At 39.7% G+C, this 27,558-nt stretch overlaps 1 protein-coding gene across 1 annotated transcript in view; it reads left to right on the top strand.

Annotated features, from left to right (window-relative positions):
• LOC126155944 (phenoloxidase 2-like) overlaps positions 1-27,558 on the top strand; it is a 306,288-nt gene that overhangs the window by 130,811 nt on the left and 147,919 nt on the right. Inside the window, exons 6-7 of the mRNA XM_049916267.1 lie at positions 4,380-4,530; positions 4,631-4,732. Coding sequence (XP_049772224.1) covers positions 4,380-4,530; positions 4,631-4,732 — 253 coding nt within the window. The remainder of the gene's footprint in view (positions 1-4,379; positions 4,531-4,630; positions 4,733-27,558) is intronic.

The raw sequence follows: 27,558 nt of genomic DNA, 5'->3' as shown, positions 1-27,558 counted from the left end.
TATTGTGTCTATCTACTAGCGCTTTATCGTTTGGTAAGTTACAGCATCTTTGTTTTTTATATATACTTTTCCCATGTGGAATGTTTCCCTCTATTTTGTATATATAGGTGAACAATACTCTACACAATACAAATGTGCATAGTAGACAACACAATATCAGACGGCGTTGAAATAGCATGTACAACTTTGATTAATTACATTAATGTATGAGAAAGAATTTTTACATGGAATACACAGTTGATATTTAGATATAACACATAATAATTCTAACCTTTTTGTACATATTATTTATTTAGATCATAGCAACAATAAGATAAAAATTACTATTGGCACAGAGTACATAAATCTAATTGTTTTGTATGAAGCTATTCCAGGTATTCGTTTACACTATAATAGCAGTTGGTCATTAAAAATTTGAATACTGCTTCTTTAAATGAACACAATTTTTTTATTTCTTTTATCTTTACCAGTAGTTTGTTATACAATCTACTTCCTTGTATGTTTGTTTGTTTCTGTGCCAAAGCCTTGTTAACTCTTTTAATATGAATGTCATTGCACTTTCTTGTGTTGTAAGAATGTAGATCTGAGTCGGATTGGAAATTGTCAATATTTCTTTTTACATTAATTACACTTTTTTGTATATAGAGGCATGGTAGGGGGTAGAATATTTAGCTGCTGAAATAATTGCTTTGAAGGAGTTAGCCTTGAACTGTTGGTAATTATTCTAATAGCTCGTTTTTGTAGAGTGAAGATGGTTTTGAGATTTTTCTTACTATGACCCCAGAAGGTGAGGCCATAGGTAATAGCAGAATGTATACAAACAAAGTAAACAGCTCTGCTACATTCCCTACTACATACAAAGCTAATAACACGTAATGCAAAGCAAGCAGACCTTAACTTATGAGAGAGATACAGGATGTGGGATTTCCAGTCTAAATTTTCATCTATATGTACACCTAGGAATTTTGTGATAGCAACTATCACAATTTCTTTATTTTGTATTCTGAGATCCAGATCAGAGTGTGACTTTGTTTTCCTGTAATGGATATAATTAGTTTCAGAGATATTTATGGTTAAGTTGTTCATTTCAAACCAATTTTGCAAATAGTCTACAGGGTGTTACAAAAAGGTATGGCCAAACTTTCAGGAAACAATCCTCACACACAAATAAAGAAAAGATGTTATGTGGACATGTGTCTGGAAAAACACTTTATTTTCATGTTAGAGCTCATTTTAGTTTGGCCAGTATGTACTGTACTTCCTCGATTCACCGCCAGTTGGCCCAATTGAAGGAAGGTAATGTTGACTTCGGTGCTTGTGTTGACATGTGACTCATTGCTCTACACTACTAGCATCAACCACATCAGTACGTAGCATCAACAGGTTAGTGTTCGTCACGAACGTGGTTTTGCAGTCAGTGCAATGTTTACAAATGCGGAGTTGGCAGATGCCCATTTGATGTATGGATTAGCACGAGGCAATAGCCGTGGTGCTGTACATTTGTATCGAGTCAGATTTCCAGAATGAAGCACTTTCATTTGGTAAGTCACATCATCTTTGTTTTTAGGTATATATATATATATATATATATATATATATATATATATATATATATATATATATATATATATATATATATATATATATATATACTTTCATTTGGTAAGTCACATCATCTTTGTTTTTAGGTATATATATATATATATATATATATATATATATATATATATATATATATATATATATATAAAATTATTTAAAAAGAAAGATGATGAGACTTACCAAACAAAAGCGCTGGCAGGTCGATAGACACACAAACAAACACAAACATACACACAAAATCTAGCTTTCGCAACCAACGGTTGCCTCGTCAGGAAAGAGGGAAGGAGAAGGAAAGACAAAAGGATATGGGTTTTAAGGGAGAGGGTAAGGAGTCATTCCATTCCCGGGAGCGGAAAGACTTACCTTAGGGGGAAAAAAGGACAGGTATACACTCGCACACACACACATATATATATATATATATACACACACACACCTAAAAACAAAGATGATGTGACTTACCAAATGAATATGAATATATATATATATATATATATATATATATATATATATATATATATACCTAAAAACAAAGATGATGTGACTTACCAAATGAAAGTGCTGGCAGGTCGACAGACACACAAACGAACACAAACATACACACAAAATTCAAGCTTTCGCAACAAACTGTTGCCTCATCAGGAAAGAGGGAAGGAGAGGGAAAGACGAAAGGATGTGGGTTTTAAGGGAGAGGGTAAGGAGTCATTCCAGTCCTGGGAGCGGAGAGACTTACCTTATGGGGAAAAAAGGACGGGTATACACTCGCACACACACACATATATATATTTGTCTTTAAATATGTCTGTTTGTGTCTGTATATGTGTGGATGGATACGTGTGTGTGTGCGAGTGTATACCCATCCTTTTTTCCCCATAAGGTAAGTCTTTCCGCTCCCGGGACTGGAATGACTCCTTACCCTCTCCCTTAAAACCCACATCCTTTCGTCTTTCCCTCTCCTTCCCTCTTTCCTGATGAGGCAACAGTTTGTTGCGAAAGCTTGAATTTTGTGTGTATGTTTGTGTTCGTTTGTGTGTCTGTCAACCTGCCAGCACTTTCATTTGGTAAGTCACATCATCTTTGTTTTTAGGTATATTTTTCCTTCATGGAATGTTTCCTTCTATATCTGTGTGTGTGTGTGTTTTATATGTTATAGCCCACCATGTAGATTTTCAGACAAGTGCTGACTTGCTTAACTACAGTACTCAAAATAGCACAGTATTCCATACTCAGCAAACAAAAAGAACACACAAACAAAGGCATTTGAGCCATATGGGTACAAAACTCTACAACATACTGCCAGCCAACATCAGAGAGTTAGAAGATGAAAACAGATTTAAAGTAGAATTTAAAGAATTTCTACTTGAACAAGTTTTTTACTCAGTAAATTTCTGTTTAGGCCAATAAATAATTGTGAAAATGTTTATATTAAGCAAAACTGAAAACACTGTCTTTCATCCCCTAAAGTATCTGTTATTTTTTTAAGTCTGATGGACAGCTGCTGATTGTGCTAAAATCTTTACTGAATTATTGTAGTGAATATAAGGGCTTCCTGTTTAGGGATGACAAAAGTAAAGCCTTAGGGCAAACAGACTATGCAGTTACCATACTTTTAGTATACATGTATAAAAAGTTATATTACTGTGCCTTGTATGACCAAGTATTATTCTTTGTACATATTTGTACGATTTTGTATGTATTGTTCTTTGTGCTACTTAATGTAAAATTTTGTATGTTCCTTTCGCACAGATTGTTTCCATAAATTTGCATGTACTTTCTGGACAACATCCATACAATATATATTGTTTACAGATGGACAAATAAATAAATTAAATTAAATAAATAAAATAAATTATCTATGTTAGAGATCTCTTAACTGCTTGTCAGAGAGACTCCACCAGTTTTATTGACTACTGGGAAGGAGATATTGCATCTCATAGTTGCCAAACTAATATCTAAACCATGTCAATGGTTATGATTCGATATCATATTAAATCTGACAGATTTTTGTTTGCAGTTTTATTTCTTTTGTGATTTGTAGCATCTTATTGCTTATAATTTTTTTACAACAATCTCCTATTTGTATGCAGTTCATTACTTTTATACAAAATTAAGAATAGCAGACATGAACTATACAAAAATGCTGGATGATAAATCTAATTATAAGCCTTTTGTGTGCTTTTGGAGACACAGTCCAGCTATTGATTCCATTTTATGGTTAGAGTCCTTACAGTGAGTACATGTTTTAACACACAACACATAATGGTGACTGGATTAATTGTCAGTATATTATGGATAACACTGAAATGACAACTCAACTGTACAGCTGAAAGCACATTATTAATCAATCAAGCTGTGGAAACCTGACAGGTTGTACTCTTGCTTCCTTCCATTTTTATTATTTTTTATCAGTAAACTCAGAGCTGAAAATGGAACTAAGAACCATTGTTTCAGTACGTCCTTTTACTATTTGCAAAATGAAATAGGTTTATTTTCCAGCAAATTGTCATAAACAATAACCTTACTATAGAGATGTTGCCAGGTTTATTTTTCCAGCAAATTGTCATAAACAATAACCTTACTATAGAGATGTTGCCAACACAGCTATAAGATTGATGGTGCTTATTGTGGATAACATGATACATTATGTACCTACAAACCTGTGGTGACAAAATGTATAAGCATTACTCTGGAAATCAGAGGAAATAACCAGTTACATAATTATGGATATACTTAGTTAATGAATTATAACTGATAATATCCTATTTTTTTATCTTCAGATACAATTTTGAACGGCTTAGTAATCATCTTGGAAGAGTGAGGAAATTAAATAACTGGCATAAGCCACTAAAAGAGGCTTACTTTCCTAAACTTGACAATATGATAGCAAGTAGAGTCTGGCCAGCTCGACATGAATTTGCTAAACTTCAGGTAAGAATTTATTGTCTAGTGTTGTAACTATTGCCTTAGAATGCTTTGATGTTCTGCACTATTAAACACATACTTCATGTATTACTTGTCTATCTACCAGGATGTTAACCGTGAACTTGATCAGTTATCATTTGACATTCAAGACATGGAACGTTTTAGAGACAGAATATTTGAAGCTATTCATCGAAAAGGTGCACTCAATGTAAGTCATGTTCATCATTGACTATGATAGCAGTAATGAGCTAAGGGAATTTCTCTACATATAATTTACCTTACAAAAAAGTTGAAATGCTTTCTTTAAACAAACAGAAAATTGTAATTGGACTGCAAGCCAGTAGTATCTTGAATGTTTGTGTTATTGCGCTTCACATCTCAAGTACCAAAAAGTACTACATTTTTAAGTGATGCAGGTAATATGTACATACATACTAGAATTTTAGCTCTGACTGCAATGTACTCTTTTCTATGCTATAGAACAACACAGCAATAGTTGACATACACGTTATATTATTTGTGATGACATTATTGGCTAGATGATAGGAAAGTCCACTGATAAGTGATTTGATCTTGAGAAGATGGAACAAGATACCTGGGAAAAATAATATGATATATGAGGAAACAAGCAATCTTTCATCTGTTCTACATGCATGTTTCTCTGATTGTGTGTTCATATACACACACACACACACACACACACACACACACACACACACACACACACACACACACACACATATATATATATATATATATATATATATATATATATATATATAGCTATAATAGAAGGAAACATTCCACGAAGGAAAAATATACCTAAAAACAAAGATGATGTGACTTACCAAATGAAAGTGGTGGCAGGTCGACAGACACACAAACGAACACAAACATACACACAAAATTCAAGCTTTCGCAACAAACTGTTGCCTCATCAGGAAAGAGGGAAGGAGAGGGAAAGATGAAAGGATGTGGGTTTTAAGGGAGAGGGTAAGGAGTCATTCCAGTCCCGGGAGCGGAAAGACTCACCTTAGGGGGAAAAAAGGACGGGTATACACTCGCACACACACACATATCCATCCACACATATACAGACACAAGCAGACATATTTATGTTCATTTGTGTGTCTGTCGACCTGCCACCACTTTCATTTGGTAAGTCACATCATCTTTGTTTTTAGGTATATATATATATATATATATATATAAAAGACAGATGATGAGACTTACCAAACAAAAGCGCTGGCAGGTCGATAGACACACAAACAAACACAAACATACACACAAAATTCTAGCTTTCGCAACCAAAGGTTGCCTCGTCAGGAAAGAGGGAAGGAGAGGGAAAGACGAAAGGATTTGGGTTTTAAGGGAGAGGGTAAGGAGTCATTCCAATCCCGGGAGCGGAAAGACTTACCTTAGGGGGAAAAAAGGACAGGTATACACTCACACACACACACATATCCATCTGCATATACACAGACACAAGAAGACATTTTGTGTCTGTGTATATGCGGATGGATATGTGTGTGTGTGTGAGTGTATACCTGTCCTTTTTTCCCCCTAAGGTAAGTCTTTCCGCTCCCAGGATTGGAATGACTCCTTACCCTCTCCCTTAAAACCCAAATCCTTTCGTCTTTCCCTCTCCTTCCCTCTTTCCTGACGAGGCAACCGTTGGTTGCGAAAGCTAGAATTTTGTGTGTATGTTTGTGTTTGTTTGTGTGTCTATCGACCTGCCAGCGCTTTTGTTTGGTAAGTCTCATCATCTTTCTTTTTAAATATATTTTTCCCACGTGGAATGTTTCCCTCTACTTTATATATATATATATATATATATATATATATATATATATATATATATATATATATATATATATATATATATATATATATAAAATAGAGGGAAACATTCCAAGTGGGAAAAATAGCCCCCACAGAACGTATCTCTGCCTACGTAGATCAACACCTTCAACCCATTACATGCAGACTCCCATCCTTCATCAAAGACACCAACCACTTTCTCGAACACCTGGAATCCTTACCCAGTCTGTTACCCCCAGAAACCATCCTTGTAACCATTGATGCCAGTTCCTTATACACAAATATTCCGCATGTCCAGGGCCTCGCTACGATGGAGCACTTCCTTTCACGCCGATCACCTGCCACCCTACCTAAAACCTCTTTCCTCATTACCTTAGCCAGCTTCATCCTGACCCACAACTTCTTCACTTTCGAAGGCCAGACATACCAACAATTAAAGGGAACAGACATGGGTACCAGGATGGCTCCCTCATACGCCAACCTATTCATGGGTCGCTTAGAGGAAGCCTTCTTGGTTACCCAGGCCTGCCAACCCAAAGTTTGGTACATATTTATTGATGACATTTTCATGATCTGGACTCACAGTGAAGAAGAACTCCAGAATTTCCTCTCCAACCTCAACTCCTTTGGTTCCATCAGATTCACCTGGTCCTACTCCAAATCCCATGCCACTTTCCTTGACATTGACCTCCACCTGTCCAATGGCCAGCTTCACATGTCCGTCCACATCAAACCCACCAACAAGCAACAGTACCTCCATTATGACAGCTGCCACCCATTCCACATCAAACGGTCCCTTCCCTACAGCCTAGGTCTTCATGGCAAACGAGTCTGCTCCAGTCCGGAATCCCTGAACCATTACACCAACAACCTGAAAACAGCTTTCGCATCCCGCAACTACCCTCCCGACCTGGTACAGAAGCAAATAACCAGAGCCACTTCCTCATCTCCTCAAACCCAGAACTTCCCACAGAAGAACCCCAAAAGTGCCCCAACTTGTGACAGGATTCTTTCCGGGACTGGATCAGACTCTGAATGTGGCTCTCCAGCAGGGATACGACTTCCTCAAATCCTGCCCTGGAATGAGATCCATCCTTCATGAAATCCTCCCCACTCCACCAAGAGTGTCTTTCCGCCGTCCACCTAACCTTCATAACCTCTTAGTTCATCCCTATGAAATCCCCAAACCACCTTCTCTACCATCTGGCTCCTACCCTTGTAACCGCCCCCTGGTGTAAAAGCTGTCCCATGCGCCCTCCCACCACCAACTACTACAGTCCTGTAACCTGGAAGGTGTACACGATCAAAGGCAGAGCCACATGTGAAAGCACCCACGTGATTTACCAACTGACCTGCCTACACTGTGAAGCTTTCTATGTGGGAATGACCAGCAACAAACACAGGCAGACAGTGTTTGTTGGTAATGAGGATCACCCTGTGGCTAAACATGCCTTGGTGCATGGCCAGCACATCTTGGCACAGTGTTACACCGTCCGGGTTACCTGGATACCTCCCACTAACACCAACCTGTCAGAACTCCGGAGATGGGAACTTGCCCTTCAGTATGTCCTCTCTTCTCGTTATCCGCCAGGCCTCAATCTCCGCTAATTTCAATTTGCCGCCGCTCATACTTCAACTGTCTTTCAACAACATCTTTGCCTCTGTACTTCCGCCTCGACTGACATCTCTGCCCAAACTCTTTGCCTTTACAAATGTCTGCTTGTGTCTGTGTGTGTGCGGATGGATATGTGTGTGTGTATGTGCGAGTGTATACCAGTCCTTTTTTTCCCCTAAGGTAAGTCTTTCCGCTCCTGGGATTGGAATGACTCCTTACCCCTCTCCCTTAAATCCCATATCCTTTCGTCTTTCCCTCTCCTTCCCTCTTTCCTGACGAAGCAACCATTGGTTGCGAAAGCTTGAATTTTGTGTGTATGTTTGTGTTTGTTTGTGTGTCTATCAACATGCCAATGCTTTCGTTTGTTAAGTTATATATATATCCTAGCTTCCTTAGGTACTTGTCACAACATGTTTTATTTTTAATTGTTTTTTATTTAGGTACTATGTTTTGTAACCTGTTTGTTTTATACTTTTTGTGGAAATTCATTTATGCCAGCTAACAAGTATTCCCAATGAACTTAATACAGTGAAAGCTTTCACAACTGGAATTTACATCATTTAAAACGTCCACGCTGCAAGTGTATGGTTGATGTATGAAGCTGTTCACTGAAATTTTTTGCTCATTTGTGGGGTATATCCGCATGAATAAAATGGCAACACCATAGAAAGTTTAAGGTGGTCACAGATTCATAGCTGCATTATGAACGGTATAGGGAGCAACATAATACATCACCTGATCCCACATGCATAATTGTCTCTGACTGGTCAGAGACATCATTATCTATCGCCCGCATCTCGTGGTCGTGCGGTAGCGTTCTCGCTTCCCATGCCCGGGTTCCCGGGTTCGATTCCCGGCGGGGTCAGGGATTTTCTCTGCCTCGTGATGGCTGGGTGTTGTGTGCTGTCCCTAGGTTAGTTAGGTTTAACTAGTTCTAAGTTCTAGGGGACTGATGACCGTAGCAGTTAAGTCCCATAGTGCTCAGAGCCATTTGAACCATCATTATCTATTAAGGGTAAATAATTATTAGTCTCTCAAAGTAACCATCTGTATTTTATTTTATTTAACTCCCTCTTGTTTTCTGTTAAGATTATCATGACACTGATAAATTTCTATTGCCTCTCTGTATAAGTGTGTGGCGAGGGTTGTCTTGGCTGAAATGTTTGTCTCAGCTTTTTGGAAAGCATGTTCTGCCATGGCCAATTTATCATTTTGTCCAAATTGACAGTTCATTTAATGTTTGGCTAAGTGAGTGTTAATACTTCTTTTTGTAGTTCCAATATACAGGGTGTCCCACGACAAAGACCCGAATTTAAACAGAATTATTTATTAGGAAAAAGGGTTTAACACCAACAAATTGCATACTAAATTACTGAGAAAAGACAGAAGTTTATAAAAATCTATCATAAATGTTCAATATGTCCTCCATTGGCTGCACAGATGACATCTAGCCAATAGCCAAATTCATCACAGACTGAGCGTAAGGTGTCCTCTGTCACTGAAGCCACAGCAGCTGATATTCTGGTTTTTAGTTCATCAATGTCACGAGGTAAGGAAGGAACATAAACACATTGTTTAACATACCCCACAGGAAGAATTCACATGGTGTTAAGTCAGGGGACCTAGGAGGCCAAGAGTGTAAATCCTGGTCTCATGGTCCTGTACACCCTATCCAACGTTGAGGCATGTTGGCATTGAGGAAACTACACACATTGTTGTGCCAATGTGGTGGTGCTCCATCTTGCTGATAGATGAAATTGTCAGAGTCAAGTTTTGGGAATGACCAGTTCCATGGCATTGCAAGATATAATTGTCCTGTTATGGTTTCTTCCTAAAAAAAAAGTAGGGCCCGTAAACCTTGCTTTGCGAAACAGCACAAAAACCATTCACTTTTGGTGAATTACATTCATGTTCAGTTGTTTCATGAGGAGTTTTGAGCCCCCATATACACACATTATGACAATGAACCTTACCGCTAATGTGGAAAGTTGCCTCATCGCTGAATATCAACTGTAACATAAAAGTGTCACCTTCCATGTCCTCTAGGATAGCTTTGCTAAAGTCTACTCACTTCATTTTGTCAATATCTCAGAGAGCTTGTACCAGTTGTAATTGGTATGGTTTTAGGGCTAAACAATGCTGTAACACATGCCACACTGTCATGTGTGGTAATGCAAGTTCTTGGCTAGCACGGTGCGTAGATTTGCGGGGGCTCCGCTCAAATGCTCATCGGATTTGTTCCACCGTTTGTTCAGGACTGTGTGGCCGGCCAGGACTTTTGTCTTTACAGAGGCACCCTGTTTCTTCAGACGGTTTATACCACCATCAAATGTTCTTTGGTGATGTTGGTTTAGCACAAAATAAGAAACGCCCACTGAACTGCAATCACTGATTGAGTATGACTAAATTCAATAACATAATACGCCTTCTGTTGTGCAGATGCCATATTGCATGAGACTGGCTGCATACTCCAAGTCAGCGCTTGTAGTGACATCTAACAGACTTTTTTCTGAAGCTCTAGACCATGCCGATTACATCTAGCACTGTTTCAGTTACCTAGTGACATTTGTCTCAATATTATTAAAAGCTAAAATCGGATCATTCTTTTTGAGACACTCTGTATACTTGGCCACAGGTACATGGATTTTTATACATACCACTGATGCTAGTGGATGATATACATCTTTTGCAGTTTTTGGGCATTGTTTTATTTTTCTGGTGGGCTTAAAAATCATCTGAACCCCTTTCTTGGACAAACCCTTCTGATATGATCAGTAATTCTGTTAATAAATTGAAGAAAGGCTTTCCTTTTTGGTGATCATTGTTTTTCACTAGTCCTGAAATTCCCCCTTCTTGGACATAGAACTCATTCTGCTGTAAGTAACTGAGATCTTTTTGTAAGTAAACTGACTCATATATTTTATTAGCCCTTTTGACCAAGAATATAATTATATCTCTTTTTTGGTTTGGATGATGGTTGGATTCGTTATGGAACTACTGATCAGTGTGTGTTGTTCTTCTGTACATCTTTTGATACAAAGTTGCATGTGCCCATTTGATTACTGAAACATTTAGAAAATTAAGTTGCCTAATGCACACTTTCTCTGTCATAAATTTAATTTTTGGGTTGACGCTATTATAATGTACCACTAAGATATCCAACTCCTTATTTGCCATGTGTCCAGATTACTAATCTAATACATCCATAGTGGGTGCTGGCTAGTGGTTGCCTGTTGTTCACAAACCTCCACAAACAATTTGGCTACAATGGACTAAGAAGGCTGCCCACAGACACCCTTGAATATGCTCATAAATTTATTGCTATACAGGAAGTAGGTTGTAGTAACACAATTTCTTGGCAAATCTACTGTATCTATCAGATATATATCCACCATGTATGAAATAGCTTCATTCACAGAAATATCATAAATAAGGATACAGTACTTAAGGCGAAAAGAATATCTTCCTCCCGTGTTCATGTATTTAAATTCCTCAATAAAATGAACTGAATTTTCAATACAACTGTCAGTTTTACCAACATTGGGATGCAGCAGCAAGGCTATATAACTGGCCACATGGTGGATAGGAGACTCCATGTCACTAACAATATGTCTCTTAAGGAACCTCAAGTTCATGAACTACAGCTGAATTTTAAACCAATTTATGTAGAATTGTTTAAGAATCATTTTACAACTATTAATTCTGCTCCAAGAATACTCATATCAAGTTACCAACCAACAAATGGCTCATCAAAATGATACAAACATCATATTTCCATTATTAAATAATTCATAACCATTTTCAACTTGAATATGGTGGAATTGCTCCTATGTGCTTCATAATTTGTCTTGACACTTACGGAAAGACTCCAGCGAAACTACAGCTAGAGTTGCGTAATGTATAATTCCTACTATTACTACTACTACTACTACTACTACTACTACTAAAGAGATTTATATTTTTAGTGCCAGAACATCTTTGGTTCTACATCTACAGCTACAACTGTACACTGCAAACCATTGCCAAGTGCATGGTTGAAGGTACATTCATTGTAGCAGTTGCTTGGGCTTTCTGATGTTCCATTCACATATGGGTCATGAGAATGATTGCTTAAATGTCTATGTGCCTTCTATAATTAGCTTGATCTTGTCTTTGTGGTTCCTATGAGTGTGATACACAAGGGACTGTAATGTATTCCCACATTTATCACTTAAATTTAGTTCTTTGTCATGTATTTTCAGGCCTTTATCAGATCGGTTCTTTCAGCATATTTGTGACACTCTCCCATGGATTGAAGAAACCTGTGACATTTATGTTGCCATTCTCTGTATCCATTCAATATCCCCTGTTAGTCCAATTTGATATTGGTCCCACACACTTGAGCAATATGCTAGGATGGGTCACAGGAGGGCTTTGTATTCACCCTCATTTCTAGACACTGATTACATTTCCTTAATATTCTACCAATGAACTGCAATCTGCCACCTGCTTTATCAACAACTGAGACTATGTGAATGTTCCATTTCATATCCCTACAAATTATTGCACCCAGATATTTGTATGAGTTGACAGATTTCAACTATAACTCACTGATATTAAAGCCATAGGATACTGCTTTTTTTTTTCATTTTGTGATGTACCCAATTTTACATTTCTAAAAATTTAAAGCAAGTTGCCAGTCTTTGCATTGGTTAGAAATCTTGTCTGTGAAATGTCTGAAACAATATTGTCCACAAGGGCATTAATGTACAACAGCAAGAGCAAGGGTCCCAATGAATTTCTTGGGTTCCAACGCATTTGAACCTTTTTTCTTCACAAGTGTTATCAATGATGAGTTTGAATAACACATACAGTGTATTTATCTAGATGGTACATAAAAGTTTGCTTCCTTCACGAAACCAAATAGAAACTAAAAAAATTAACAGTTATTGATGTAAATGGAAATATAGTTTATTATCAAGTTATGCAGGGCGTGTACAAAATAATATTTTTTGATCAAATCATATATTTCAAACTGCAAGAACAAGGTTGTGCAGTGATTCTAATTCTACACAACTGCCATTCAAACAATAATTTGATTGTGTATTGCCGACACTGCCAGGGTTCTTCTGCTGCTACAGTAGTGGGGTCACACTTCTGTTTTCATAGTCATCTACTTGTCCAATTTCTGTTAAGTTTTGGCAAAACAAGCAAACATCAACATGCCATCTAGATAAATGTACTGCATGCATTACTCAAAATTTGCCATTTAATAGACTTCCCTGAAGGAAAAAAGTTTAACAAGTTAGATGAAAATTAATTTCCAAGTGTGTTGCAGTTCCAAGGGAATACTGTAACCCAGTGTATCTTTAACAGTGAATAGCTGAGATTGAAACTTACCAAAGGAGTTTACTTCTATCCTTCACTTATCTTTGACATATGAAAATCTACAGCAAATAGTGTACCATCTTTCTATTCCTATCCCTGAACAGAGTGAGCAAGTGAATCTTCCTACACAAAAATCTCTTAATTCATCAGTGATACTGACTTTGACAAACAGCTGGCAAGATCCTGCAAGTCATCAGTGTGTGTAAAAAAATGCATCATTGTTCTATTAAAAAAAGAAAGAAAGAAAGAAAAAAAGCTTTTGGCCAAACAGGCCTTCATAAGAATTAGGCAACATACACCTACACACACACATGACCAAAGTCACTGCCTGCCAAACCCAGATGCAGGCAGCAGTGCACGATGGGAGAAGTAAACTGGTTGTTGGGGGTAAGGAGGAGGCTGGGGCAGGGGGGAGAGATAGCAGCGTAAGGGTGTGGCACAGTGAAGTGCTGCGTGCGGGAAATAGAGTAATGAGGTGGAGAGAGGGTAGGACAGCTAGATGCAGTTGGAAGGTTAGACAGTTGGGGGGGGGGGGGGGGGCAGCAGAAAAGGAGAGAAGTAGAAAGACTGTAGGTGTGTTGATAGAATAGAGGGTTGTGTAGTTCTGGAATGGGAACAGGGAAGGGAATAGATGGGTAAAGGACATCTATCCCCTTCCCTGTTCCCATTCCAGCACTACACAACCCTCTATTCCAGCAATGCACCCACAGTCTTTTTACTTTTCTCCTTTTCTGCTGCCCCCTCCCCCCTTACCATCCGTCTAGCTTCCTGACTGCACCTATCTCTCTTAACATCTCCCCACCTTGTCCCTATATGCTCCCACCTGCAGCACTTTATTGTCTCCCACTCCCACCTTGCTATCCCACCCCACCCACTCTCCAGCCTCCTCCTTACCCCACCACCCAGACTGCTATTCTCATCATGTGCTGCTGTTTGCAGTCTGGCCTTGGCAGCCAGAGATTGTGGCCATGTGTGTGTGAGTTGCATTCGCATGAGTCCACATGTGTATGTTGTCTAATTTTGATTGAGGCCTGTTTGGCTTTAAGCTATGTTTGGCAGTCTTTTTGATGTACCTACATGTGACTCATCATCTCCGTTGTATGAGCAGTGACTATCTTTTTCATAATATTTTCATTGTTTCATCTTGGATTTCCCATTGTTAAATTTTGATACCTGTATATATGTTGATAACAAGGCTATGAAAACATGACTGCCTTTACATTGTGAACTCATGTGAGACTTCTTATTAAGTTTAAAACTGATTAGAAAGAAAATACTTGGAAGACAAGTCTCGATGAACCCAATTGTAACCAGGAATCGATAAAACCAAGCGAAAGAAGCAAGTAGAAGTGAGAGAGGGGTAACAGCTGGAGGCTCCCAGGACATATTACGTGATGGGGGACACACCCTCCTTACCTAGTTGGTTTTTCCTCACACTCCATTACCATAAGCAAATCAGCAACATGAAGAAGTTAATAAAATCTCAGGAAATAGAGCAAAGATGATGAGACAATAAAACAATGACAGATGTAAAAGAATAAGAAGAATTAAAAAGGTAGGAAAGGTAGGAGCTAGGCCAGTCAACCAAGCCAGGACAGCAAAGGGCCCCCTCTTTCGGAGCCGGCATGGGGCACCTGTCCACTCCATCAAGAATCCAACAAGGCCAGTGCACCCTCCCTCACAGAGAGGAGTAGAATCCATCTTCACAGGTAAAATGTAAAACCAGATCAGCTGATTTGGTGTCATCCACTGCCACTAGAGGCAGTGTGTCAGCAAGTTTAAGGATTCACCATAAAGTTTCCAAATTAGGGTAGTCCTGGAGGATGTGGGCCACCATCAGACGGGCACGACAGTGACAGTGGCATGGATCCTAACATCATGTAGTCTTGGATCAACAAATTGTGGCCAGTGCAAAGCTGACAGAGAATGATAGATTCCCTGTGAGAAACAAGATCACCACACATTCATGGTCCCCTTTATTGTGCGCATTTTGTTTGCACAGAGGACACCAATTTGTGTTCCAAGCCTCCTACAGTTAGTGGCATAGAGCTGACCAAAGGTTGAGTTCCAATACACCAATCTGCAAAGTTGGCTTCCTGGTAGCCAACTAATTCATGGTCACATCCTGGGACAAAGACTCCAGACAAAGACAACTGACCATCTAGCATGATGGAGGTCAGAAAGGAGATTCTGGATAGTCACAACCAATGGGTGTCAGGGGTACCATTAGTCGATAGCCTGAAGATTATCCAGAGAGTCGCTGCCAGTTAAGAATGTCTCACTGATGCAGGAATGAACACAACTAAGGTCTCAAGTGATAGACACCAATTCTGCAGTGAACAGACTGCATGTTTTTGACAGAGAGTATAGTTCACTACACCTTGCTTGGGTGAAGGTAAAAACATATTCAACTGTAGAGCCATCAGTGTATACGACTTCCAAAGCTGGAAATTAATTAAGGATGGCCAAGAACAGACAGTGAAAAACCATGGGGTCAACAGAGTATTTTGGTCCAAGTAATAGTTTGGGGCAGATCTGAGGTTGTGGTACACAACATGGGGCTGCACACAATTGCTCCCTGACAGGCGGCAACAGTGGGGGAAGCTGGAGTTCAGAAACTGCAGTTGTGAATCCATTTCTGGGCCTCTGTTGTGGGAGGTGGATCCCCCTACCAAGAAAAAGGACACAGTCATTTGGATGCTCAGGGGAGCAGTGAATTTGTAATGCATATTTGAGCAGCTGTGGTTGGCTGATCTGTAGTGAAGTAGCTGTTCACAGGGGTGGTCTAAAGGTCACCTGTCACAATTTAAATTACACAATAATGTATCAGGTCAAGCACCCGTAATGCTGTAGGTGACGCCAAGCCATGTACCAGAATGCCATAATCAAGACAGAACAGGATCAGATCTTTGTAAAGCTGCAAAAATGTAGAGTAGTCTGTGCCCCAGATGGTGTTACTAAGACAATGAAGAGTATGATGTGCTACCCAAAATAGCTGAGAATTTCATTGTACCAGCCCAACCAGTAGCAGTATGACATTCCACTACTAGATGTCTTGAGGCACATCTCTTAGCTACTGTGGCACAAAGTTGTGTCATCTTTGGTGCATGCCGTTACGAGTTGTAGTGGTGTCAGGGTGTCTTTCAGTACTTCTCTAAATTGTAAAATGGATGATTTGAAGGAGCAATGGGTTTGCATCAAATTCAGTTTCAAATTGAAGAAAACTGTGACAAACACACCAAATGCTGACAAAGACATTTTGTGAGAATGCACTGAGTCAAGTAAGAGAATTTGTGTGCTTCAAGCACTTCAAGGAAAGCCAAGAATCTGTGGAAGATGACAAACATTCTAGTTAACCATCAACATGCACAAAACTGGAAATGATCATGAAAGTGTGTGACATGATTAACGAAGACTGAGGGTAGACAATTCACAATGTTTATAATAAACTTGAACTGTTGTATGGTACTTATGAATTCTAGCTGATGAACAGAACATGAGATGAATTGCAGCAAGGTTTCTCCCTAGCCTTCTCAGTAAGACCAATGAAACCTCGGGTTTCAGATGTGCACTGAGTCACAACAAAGAGTTTGTGAACACCCAAAATTAATATCCATAGTCATAACAGGAGTTGAATCTTGGTTTATGGTTATAACCCCGAAACAAAGCAACAATAATCTTAATGGATAACACCATCTTCTTCAAGGCTGAAAAAAGCTCGACATGTTCACACCAGCATGAAGTCAATGCCAATCATTTTTTCCAACATTCAGGGAATAGTGCAAAAGGAGTTTGTTGGACCTGGCCAGATTGCAACAGACAGTTCTGCTGTGAAGTTTTGAGATGACGGAAGAAAAATGTTCACTGCAAACAGCCAGATTTGTGCAAAAAGAAAGACCGGTTGATCCACAATGACAATACGCCCACGCACACCTTGCTGATTGTGAAGGTGTTCTTGGCCAAAAGCAACATTGCCATGTTCCTCCATCCTCCCCAATCACCAGACCTAATCTGTGTGACTTCTTCTTGTCCCCAAAGATGCAAACTGCATTGAAAGCATGAAGTTTTGTCTCAATTGAAGACATCCAAGTGGTATTGCAATGGGTCCTGAACACAATTACCCTTGGGACTTCCAGAATGCTTCCAAAACTGGAAACAATGCTGGGATCATTGCATACATGCCCTAGGTGACTACTTTGTAGTTGAGAGATGACATAGGATGTAAGTATAGTTTTCTGATTTTTACGATGAAATTCTCAGATATGTTGGGTAGCACTTTGTATTAAGGTGTGACCATCATGTACACTTAAGTTGATGGAGGAGGACATGTCAAATGGGCTTTGAAGACCTGCCCCATGACAAGACTCCACCACTTTGAGCAGTTGGTCAGTGAGGTAGAGTTCTGGTTGTGGATGGACAGTACGATTGCGATAGAAGTTCATGATGCCTGTTTTGGCAGCTGAAAACCAGCAGTCATGAGTGATAGCCCAGGACTGTGCTATTTGTCAATAAACCATTTTATTTAAGGTGTTCTGTTGTTGGCATCCAGCAACATTCACAGTGGAGGAGCAATAGTAAATGCAAAAATCATCAGCACAGAGGGAAGTTGACTCTGTAGATCCCACAGCAGCAGCTAGACCATTGGCAGCTACTAGAAAAATGGACACATCCAATACAGAGCCCTGCAGGACCTCATTCTCTTTTGTAGGGGAGGGTTACTGTGAGAATCACCAACCTAAAACTGGAAAGTCTGGTGTGACAGGAAGTTCTGGACAGAAATTGAGAGTGGGTCCGCAAGGTCATCAAGATTGGCAAAGTTTTACTGCAGCTCAAAATTCAGTGCAAACTTCAATGCAGGATGCCTTCAATAGTTTCCACAATAAAACTCTGTCTTGAAATCTGACAGAAAACCCAAAGAGATTCTTGTTGTATGTCAAGTACCGAAATGGCAAGACAGAATCAGAACCTTCAATGCATGTTAACAATGATGATGTCATTGATGACAGTGCCACTAAAGCAGAGTTACTAAAAAAGATTTTCCAAAATTCTTTCACAAAAGAATATTAAGCAAATATTCCACAGTTTGAATCAAGAACAATTGAAAACTTACATAACATAGGAATAGATATCCTTAGTGTAGTGAAGCAGCTTCAAACACTTAAGAAAAGCAAGGCTTCCAGTCCGGATTGTGTACTATTCAGGTTCCTTTCAGAGTTTGCTGATACAATAGCTCCATACTTAGTAAATATACACAATTGCTCACTTGTAGAAAGATCCATACTGAAGGACTGGAAAGTTGTTTAAGTCAGACGAGTACCTAAGAAAGGAAATACGAATAATCTGCTGTGTTACAAACTCATATCAGTCACTTCGATTTTCAGTATGATTGTGGAACATATACTGTGCTTGAACATTATGAATCACCATAAACAAAATGATTTATTGACAAATAGCCAACAGGGATACAGAAAATACAGGGTGACAATTACTAAATATGAAAAAAACATAAATTAGTTACAAACTACAGCATGCGCACAATTTATTCACCATGTAAACTACAGATATTCTGATTTAGGTTATGATATGTTCGATATGCCTGCCATAATTACTGATCATGTGGCATAGATGAATAGCAAAATGACCCCTGAAGTATGGTACATCGATACTGTCGATAACCTCCTGCATGGTTGTTTGCAGATCAGTAATGGTTTTGAGGCTATTGCTGTACACCTTGGTTTTAATGTAGCCCCACGAAAAGGAGTCATATGTGTTCAGATCCAGAGAATATGGCAGCCAATCAAGGTCCATGCCAGTGTCCTCAGTACCGCAGAACCAGAATGTGGTCCCCAAAGTGCTCCTCCAGGACATCAAACACTCTCCTGCTTTGATGGGGTTGAGTTCCGTCTTGCATGAACCACATCTACTCAAAATCAAGGTCACTCTGAATAATGGGGGTGAAATCATCTTCCAAAACTTTCATGTATTGTTCAGTAGTCACCATGCTATCAAGGAATATCACATCAATTATTCTGTGACTGGATATTGTGCACTACACTGTCACCCACTGAGGGTGAAGAAACTTCTCAATCCTGAAATGCAGATTTTTAGTCTCCCAAATGCAACAATTTTGCTTATTGATGAACCTATCCAAACCGAAGTGGCCTGACAACTACAAGACATGTGTGCATGCACATAATAATTCCTATTTTGCTGTTTGAACATCCTAATGCAAACTGTTCAGAAGTTATGATGATTTTATTTCATATAGTTAAGTAATTGTGACCCTGTATTATTCTTGTGAAACACAATTAGCTCTTTATTTTCATGAAGTAATGAATGCTATCAACAGGGGACTCGGGCAGTTTCTGGCGACTAGAGGGAGCAGTGTGGTGTTGATGTGCCAGACTCCCACTCCCACTTTATTGTTGAACTTACACGGAGTTGTTTCGCCAATCTTCTTATCAGGATAGCTGGCTGCAATTGTCTGTCCAACTTCTTCTCTGAAGATAAGATGCTGTTTTGGAGGAACTTTTTATACTCTTAAAATAACTCCGTACACTCAGGATACTTTTAAACCAATCTCACTATATTTTCACTTCCACAAACAAGACACCATATAAATGATTCATTTTTGTAAGCCCAACAATTACCAGTCTGACAGATACTCTTACATACTTTATAACAAATACAATCTAGAAAGCTCTAGCAAGTCCACCATCCAGACCTCACGAAAGTTGATAAATAAGTAAGTGTCTTTTCTTTTCTTTAACAACATTCAGCTGTTCTCAATAATTACTGTTGTAGCACCATCATGGAGAACGTCACGTTTGCTCCTTGTGCTGGCCATGTAACTTCTGAGGCGAGCACTGCGACTACCTGCCCGCACCAATCAACCGTCCGATACATGCCAGTCCTGCACCACATGATCGTGGCATAGTAGACACAGTTCCACTTTAACACAGTCATCTTTAAAACAACACATGTTTGAGATGGTGGAAATACAAGTGTCACTAGAATTTACCCCAAAATTCGTGAGGCACTACAGGACATCAAATTAATTATATATTTTTAGGCTTTTTAGGCTTTTAGGCTTTTGACATCATTCCTCACAAGCAACGTGTAATTATATTGGGTGCCAATGGATTATCATCTCAATTGTGTGACTGGAAAGACACAGCTTCCAATAAAGTAAAACAGAAGTAATATGTGGAATTCCACAAGAAAGTGTTATAGGCCCTCTGTTGTTTCTGACCTACATAAATGATTTAGGAGACAATCTCAGATTTTTTGCAGATAATGGTGTCATGTAATGCAATCAGATGATCAAAACAAATTTAAAAATGATTTAGACAAGATATCTGTATGATGTACAAAGTGATTATTGACTCTAAATCATGAAAAGTGTGAAGTCATCCATATGAGCACTAACAATATCCACTAAATTTCAGTTATACAATAAATCACACAAATCTAAAGGATGCAAAGTCAACTAAACACCTAGGGATTAGAATTATGAATAACTTAAATTGGAAAAATTTCATAGGTAATGTTGGGGAGGAATCAAACCAAAGACTGCCATGGATATGATACATGGATGGGGGTGACTTGACTTTGACTTAATTCCTTTGGCCCCTATGGGGGCATAGGGCATCCAGGAGAACTCGCCATCCGTCTCTGTCTTTGGCCATTTGCCTCAATTCTGCCCAGGTCTTGCCAACTCTTTTTGCTTCCCCTTCCACTGTCCTCTTCCATGTGCCCCTTGGTCTTCCTCTCTTCCTTGTTCCCTGGGGATTCCATTCCAATGCTTTTTTCTCGATGGCTCCATCTGGTTTTCTCAAGGTGTGCCCCAACCAGCCCCACTTTCTCTCTTGTATCTGGTCTTCTATAGGTATCTGGTTTGTTATTCGCCAGAGCTCCTCATTACATATTTTTTCTGGCCACCAGATATTCATGATGCGTCAAAGACATCTATTTATGAAGCTTTGTAACTGGGTTGTTATCTTTTTATCCATTTTCCAGCTTTCACTGGCGTACAGAAGGACGGCCTTCACATTTGTATTAAAAATATGGATTTTTGTTTTGTATGTGATATTTCTATTTTTCCATATTGGATACAATTGTATGAAGGCAGCATTTGCCTTTTTAATGCGGTTTTTCATGTCATCTCCAGCTCCGCCATCTTCCGCCACTATACTACCCAGATACAGGAATGAGTTGACAGTCTCCACTCACTGCTCACCTATTAACAGGGGCATCTCCATGTTACCTGAATTTACTCTCATTTCCTTTGTTTTGCCTGTATTTATCTTGAGGCCAGCAGTCTCTGCTTCTTCTTTCAGCAAGCTTAATTTAGCTTGCATATCAGTCAGCCTTGGAGCTAATAAAACTATGTCGTCTGCAAAATCCAAATCCTCCAGACATTCGTGGGTCCCCCACTGGATTCCTCGTCTCCTGCCTGCTGTGACTCTTCTCATAACAGAGTCTAGAATGAGTAGAAAAAGTGTTGGTGACAAAATGCAACCCTGCCGGACTCCAGTTGTTACTTTTATGGGCTCTGTCATATTTCCCTTGTGGAGTATGCAGCATTCGTAGCCATCATATAGATCTTTTATGATGTTTAAGATCTTCTGTGGTATGCCATACTTCCACAACACCTGCCAGAGCACTTTATGTTTCACGGAATCGAAGGCCTTTTGAAAATCAATGAATGCCAGGTACATGGTTGCTTGGAATTCTTTGCTTTGCTCTAAGATGATCCTAAGTGTGTTAATAAGATCAACACAGCTGCGTTGTGCCCTAAAACCAGCCTGTTCTTTATGCAGTTGCTTTTCAAGGGATTCTTTAATTCTGTTTAAAATAATTCTGGTGAGGACCTTACTGGGCACTGACAACAATGTAATACCACGCCAGTTGTTACAGTCTGACAAATTTCCCTTTTTTGGGAGCTTTACCACCAAGCCATTTTTCCACTCCTTTGGAGATTTCTCTTCAAGCCAAATATGCTTCAGCAAAGGATGGAGCATTTTAACAGTACTTTCAGTATCGGCTTTTAAGAGCTCCAGTGCTATGTTGTCTAGGCCTGGAGCCTTTGTATTTTTTAGTGTTTTCAAGGCAATCCTAATTTCGTCCATTGTGGGGCACTGCAAATTTATATTTTGGTCTTCTTCCACTTCCTCTGGAACATCTCGTACTTGTTTCTCTTGGTTGTCTTCACAATTTAACAGTTCCCTGAAGTGCTCCTCCCATCTCTGTAGCTGTGCCTGTTGAGTTGTAAGCATCACACCATTCTTGTTCTTAACTGGTCCTTCATGTCTGATGTTCTTCATTGACAACCGTTTGGTAATGTTGTAGAGGTCTTTCATATTTCCTCGTCTTGCTGCCTCTTCTGCTAATTTTGCTTGCTCATCTACCCATTTCCTTTTATCTCGACGTAGCAATGTTTTCACTTTTTTGTTTGCCTCCATGTATTCTTTATGCGATTCGCTCTTCTGCGCTCTTGTCTTACAAAAATTTAACTTAATAGCGTTCTGTAGTCGTGGTGAAGACAAGCTATCTAAGGGGTAAGGCCCTGAAATAAAACCTTGGCAGGTGTCCAGGCCATGAGGTGGCAGCCCCACCCGGACACTCGGGGGCTGTGGGCTGATAACCCGCACCACCAAAAAACACATATCACAGAAACTAAAAGGAGAAACAGCCGGATGGATGGGGGTGGCAGTCATTAAAACGAAGGCATTTTTTCACTGCATCAGGACCTTCTCATGAAATTTCAGTCACCAACTTTCTCCTTAGAGTAGGAAAATATTTTGATGGTGCCCAATTACTTAGGTATAAATAATCATCATAATAAAATAAGAAAAATTGGAGTTTTCCCAGAAATATTTAAGTGTTCATTTTTCCAGTGCACTGTTTGAGAGTGGAATGATAGAGAAGTAGCTTAAAGGAGGTTTGATGAATCCTCCGTCACACATTTATTGTAAATTGCGAAGTAATGATGTAAGAGTAACTAGGACATGATGTTGCCACATATGTCATAAGCCATTTGCAGTTCAAAGAAGACTCATTAACAGACTCCAGGCAGACCAAATTGTCAGCAATAAAATAGCTTTGGTGAAAACCAACCTGGGGTGGAGCCAAAAGATTCCAAGACTCAAGATGCCAGTTCAGCTGCTGGCTCAACTTATGTTTTAGCAATTTGCAGAGGATATTAGTGAGACGAGTTGGTTGATAGCTGTCCATCTCAAGGAGGTGTTTACACAGTCTCAGTAAATCACACTTCCTCGTCACTGAGATGGGAACTTATCCTCAGTCCAGATATGGTAAAAAATTGCAAGGACATGATGCAGGTAATGCAAAGATGGGTGTTTGAGCAGTTAGCTGTGGATTTGGTCTGGTCAGGGGCCATGTGAGGGTAAAGGACTAGGGAACTGAGGAACTCCCGCACACTGAACAGAGCATTACATGGCTTCAGGTGAGATGAAGTGAAAGGTAAGTGAATTTGCTCCACCAGCTGTTTGAGGACTTGAAATGCAGACAGATTATTTTCAAATGCAGAGGCTTGACCACAAGTTAGAACAACATATTTGGAGACAACATCTATGTAAGTGTGAACAACACCATTCAAGGAGACACCAGGTACACCGAGGTGGTGAGGTGGAAGGAGGGACAGGACGATTGGAGAATTATCAAGGTCATGCAGGTCATCATGGACTCTTCAGTGGACAAAGGGTGAGAGAACAAGAGGTGCAAATTGAAAGTTCAGTGTCCCAGTAAGATCAGTATGCCACAGTGAAGTGTGTGACATCAACAGTATGCAAAAGACAAAAACTGAGCTCTGCAAGAGAAGTTTTGACAGCTTTACCATGGTCAGTGGTTGTAGTTCCATCCCACAACAGGTTGTGAGCATTGAAGTCACCCAGTCATGAAGGTGCAGTGGAGGAGGGGAGCAAAGCTGAGAAATCAATGCAGATAAAACATTCTGAGACACTTCACCATTGGCAGGGAGACACATGTTACACATGGTAAAATCCAGAGACATCCTCACACAAACAGCCACAGCTTCCGAAGTTGTATTGAGTGACTTGTGTTCACAGTAGACAGCGTCCAGAATGTATGGGCCAATTGTGCTTGACACTCTCTCATATTCAGCTCAATTCTGAATAAATAATTTCAGAAAATGTCTGCTTGTGTCTGTGTATATGCGGATGGATATGTGTGTGTGTGTGTGAGTGTATACCTGTCCTTTTTTCCCCTTAAGGTAAGTCTTTCCACTCCCAGGATTGGAATGACTCCTTACCCTCTGCCTTAAAACCCACATCCATTCGTCTTTCCCTCTCCTTCCCTCTTTCCTGACGAAGCAACCGTTTGTTGCGAAAGCTTGAATTTTGTGTGTATGTTTGTGTTTGTTTGTGTGTCTATTGACCTGCCAGCGCTTTTGTTTGGTAAGTCTCATCATCTTTCTTTTTAGATATAAATAATTTCAGAGTTTGATAAGCTGATTGATGACACTTACCTCTGGATGGATGGTGTAGCAGCAGCAAGGAGTGACATTTGAATCTTCCTGGCAGAGGACCAGTAGTCAAACCTGGGACCTATGCCTTTTGCAGGCTAGTACTCACCAAATGAGTTATCCAAATTTGACTCATGGCCTACCCTCTCAGCTTTATATCTGCCAGGAAGTCATTCCTACCTTCCAAATTTCAGTGAGTACTTGCCCACGAAAGGAAAAGGTCCCAGATTCGAGTCTTGGACCAGCTCACAGTTTTAATCCACCAAGAAGATTCAAATCAGCACAAATTCCACTTAATGAGACCAGAATGAGTGTGATGAGAGTATTATGAAAAGCACTCAATTAATTTCAAAGTAAAATTTTTAAAATACTCTGACTAAAATCCTAAAAAGTCAAGTAAACAGATTGCAATCATCTATTCAATCAATGATTGATCGTACCATCAGTGAAACAGGAACTGGCACAGAGAAGGCCACTTACTGAATTTAGTCTTCTGAAGCTGTTTCACCAAGAAAAGTCATAGTATGGTTCCTCATTTGAATCATCGTATGAATGTTAAAATCACAGATAAGTGCTGTTAGGATAGAAAATCAACAAAAATTGCCCAACAGAGGAAAGGCAACTGGACCAAATGTAACACCTGTGAGGTTCTACAGAGACTGTGTAAAAGAACATGGTCTCCTTCCAGCAATAGATGATCCTAGATCATTGGAGCAATGAAGAGTACTTATTGATTGGAAAAAGTATGTGTGATTTCTGTTTTCAGCAAGGGTCATCAGACGTATGCACAAATTATAGGCCTATATTGCTGACATAGAATTAAGAAACATATTTTATATTCACAAATTATGATTTTGGAGGACTAAAACCCCTTGCACAGAAATCAACATGGCAGAATTTGGCTCACTCTGTTTGTCCAGGAGATCCAGAGTGCTATGTACGAAGGTGCTGAGTTTGTGATACAGTGTTCCCTGACTTCTGGAAGGCATTCAGTATAGTGTTGCACTGCCATTTAGTAAACAAAATACAAGCTTACTAAGTATTGGGCCATATTTGTGGTTTTAAGAGTTCCATGCATATAGAACTCAGTACATTGACAAATGCAAAAGTAATTTAAAGAGCACCACAAAGGACTGTTATAAGACTGCTGCTACACACATCAAAAAAAGTTTTGCATCACTCCATTTCCCAGAACTCCTTGAAGATAGACATTGACTGTGGATATTGTATCACAGACACAGTCCTTTTGACTGTTCAGAGATGTCACTAAACCCTCTCAAAGGTATAGACAACCATGCATGAGCAGCACCTATTAGACAGAGGAGGTCTAATAGCTTATTAGTTCCACTCATTCAACCAGGAAGGAGGTACACGGCTCTTGTTGTCTGTAGTTCAACCATGGCTAGATGGTCAATACTGCAGTTCAATTGTGTCCGCATTGTTACTTTGTCTTCTCAACAAGGGAAGTTTCCAGGCATCTTGGAGTGAACCAAAGCAGTGTTGTGTGGACATGGAGGAGATACAGAGAGACAGGAACTGTCAATGACATGCCTTGCTCTGGCTGCCTAAGGGCTACTACTGCAGTGGATGTCCGCTACCTATGGATTGTGGCTCGGAGGAACCCTGACAGCAACACCACCATGTTGAATATTGCTTTTTGTGTAGCCACAGGACGTCGTGTTACAACTCAAACAGTTAAAATAGGCTGCATGATACGCAATTCACTCCCCACGTCCATGGTGAGGTCCATCTTTGCAACCATGACACCATGCAGTGGGGTACAGTTGGGCCCAACAACATGCCAAATGGACCGCTCGGGATTGGCATCACGTTCTCTTCACCGATGAGTGTCACATATACCTACAACCGGCAATCATCAGAGACGTGTTAGGAGCCAAACTGGTCAGGCTGAACGCCTTAGAGACACTGTCCAGTGAGTATATACAGAAAGGTGGAGGTTCCCTGCCATTTTTGGATGGCATTATGTGAGACCGATGTATGCTGCTGGTGGTCATGGAAGGTGCTGTAATGGCTGTACAATACATGAATGTCATCCTCCGACCAATAGTGCAATCATATCGGCAGCATACTGGTGAGGCATTTGTCTTCATGGACGACAATTTGCTCCTCCATTATCCATTATGCACATCTTGTGAATGACTTCCTTCAGGATAACAACATTGCTTGACTAGAGTAGCCAGCATGTTCTACAGACAAGAACACTAATGAACATGTCTGGGACAAATTGAAAAGGGCTGTTTATGGATAATGTGACCCACCAGCCAATCTCAGGGATCTACGCTGAATTGCCATTGAGGAGTGGGACACTCTGGACCAACAGTGCCTTGATGAACTTGTGGATAGTATGCCATGACGAATACAGGCATGAGTCAATGCAAGAGGATGTGCTACTGGGTATTAGAGGTACTGGTGTGTACAGCAATCTGGACCACCTCCTCTGAAGGTCTCACTGTATGGTGGTACAACATGCAATGTGTGGTTTTCATGGGCAATAAAAAGGGTGGAAATGATGTTTATTTTGATCTCTATTCCAATTTTCTGTACAGTTTCCGGAACTCTCGGAACAAAGGTGATGCAAAACTTTTTTTTTATGTGTGTATTTTCAGTTTACATTACAAATAGTTTGAATATCACGGAGGCTCTGTGAGATCATTTGAAGATGATACTGTTGTCTGTAGGAAGACTGAAATGCCAGAAGACTGTA

The sequence above is a fragment of the Schistocerca cancellata genome, chromosome 2 (genome assembly GCF_023864275.1).
Source record: "Schistocerca cancellata isolate TAMUIC-IGC-003103 chromosome 2, iqSchCanc2.1, whole genome shotgun sequence".
Taxonomy (NCBI): domain Eukaryota; kingdom Metazoa; phylum Arthropoda; class Insecta; order Orthoptera; family Acrididae; genus Schistocerca; species Schistocerca cancellata.
The sequence above is the reverse complement of the archived record's forward strand: the minus strand, read 5'-3'. Positions and strand labels throughout refer to the sequence as shown.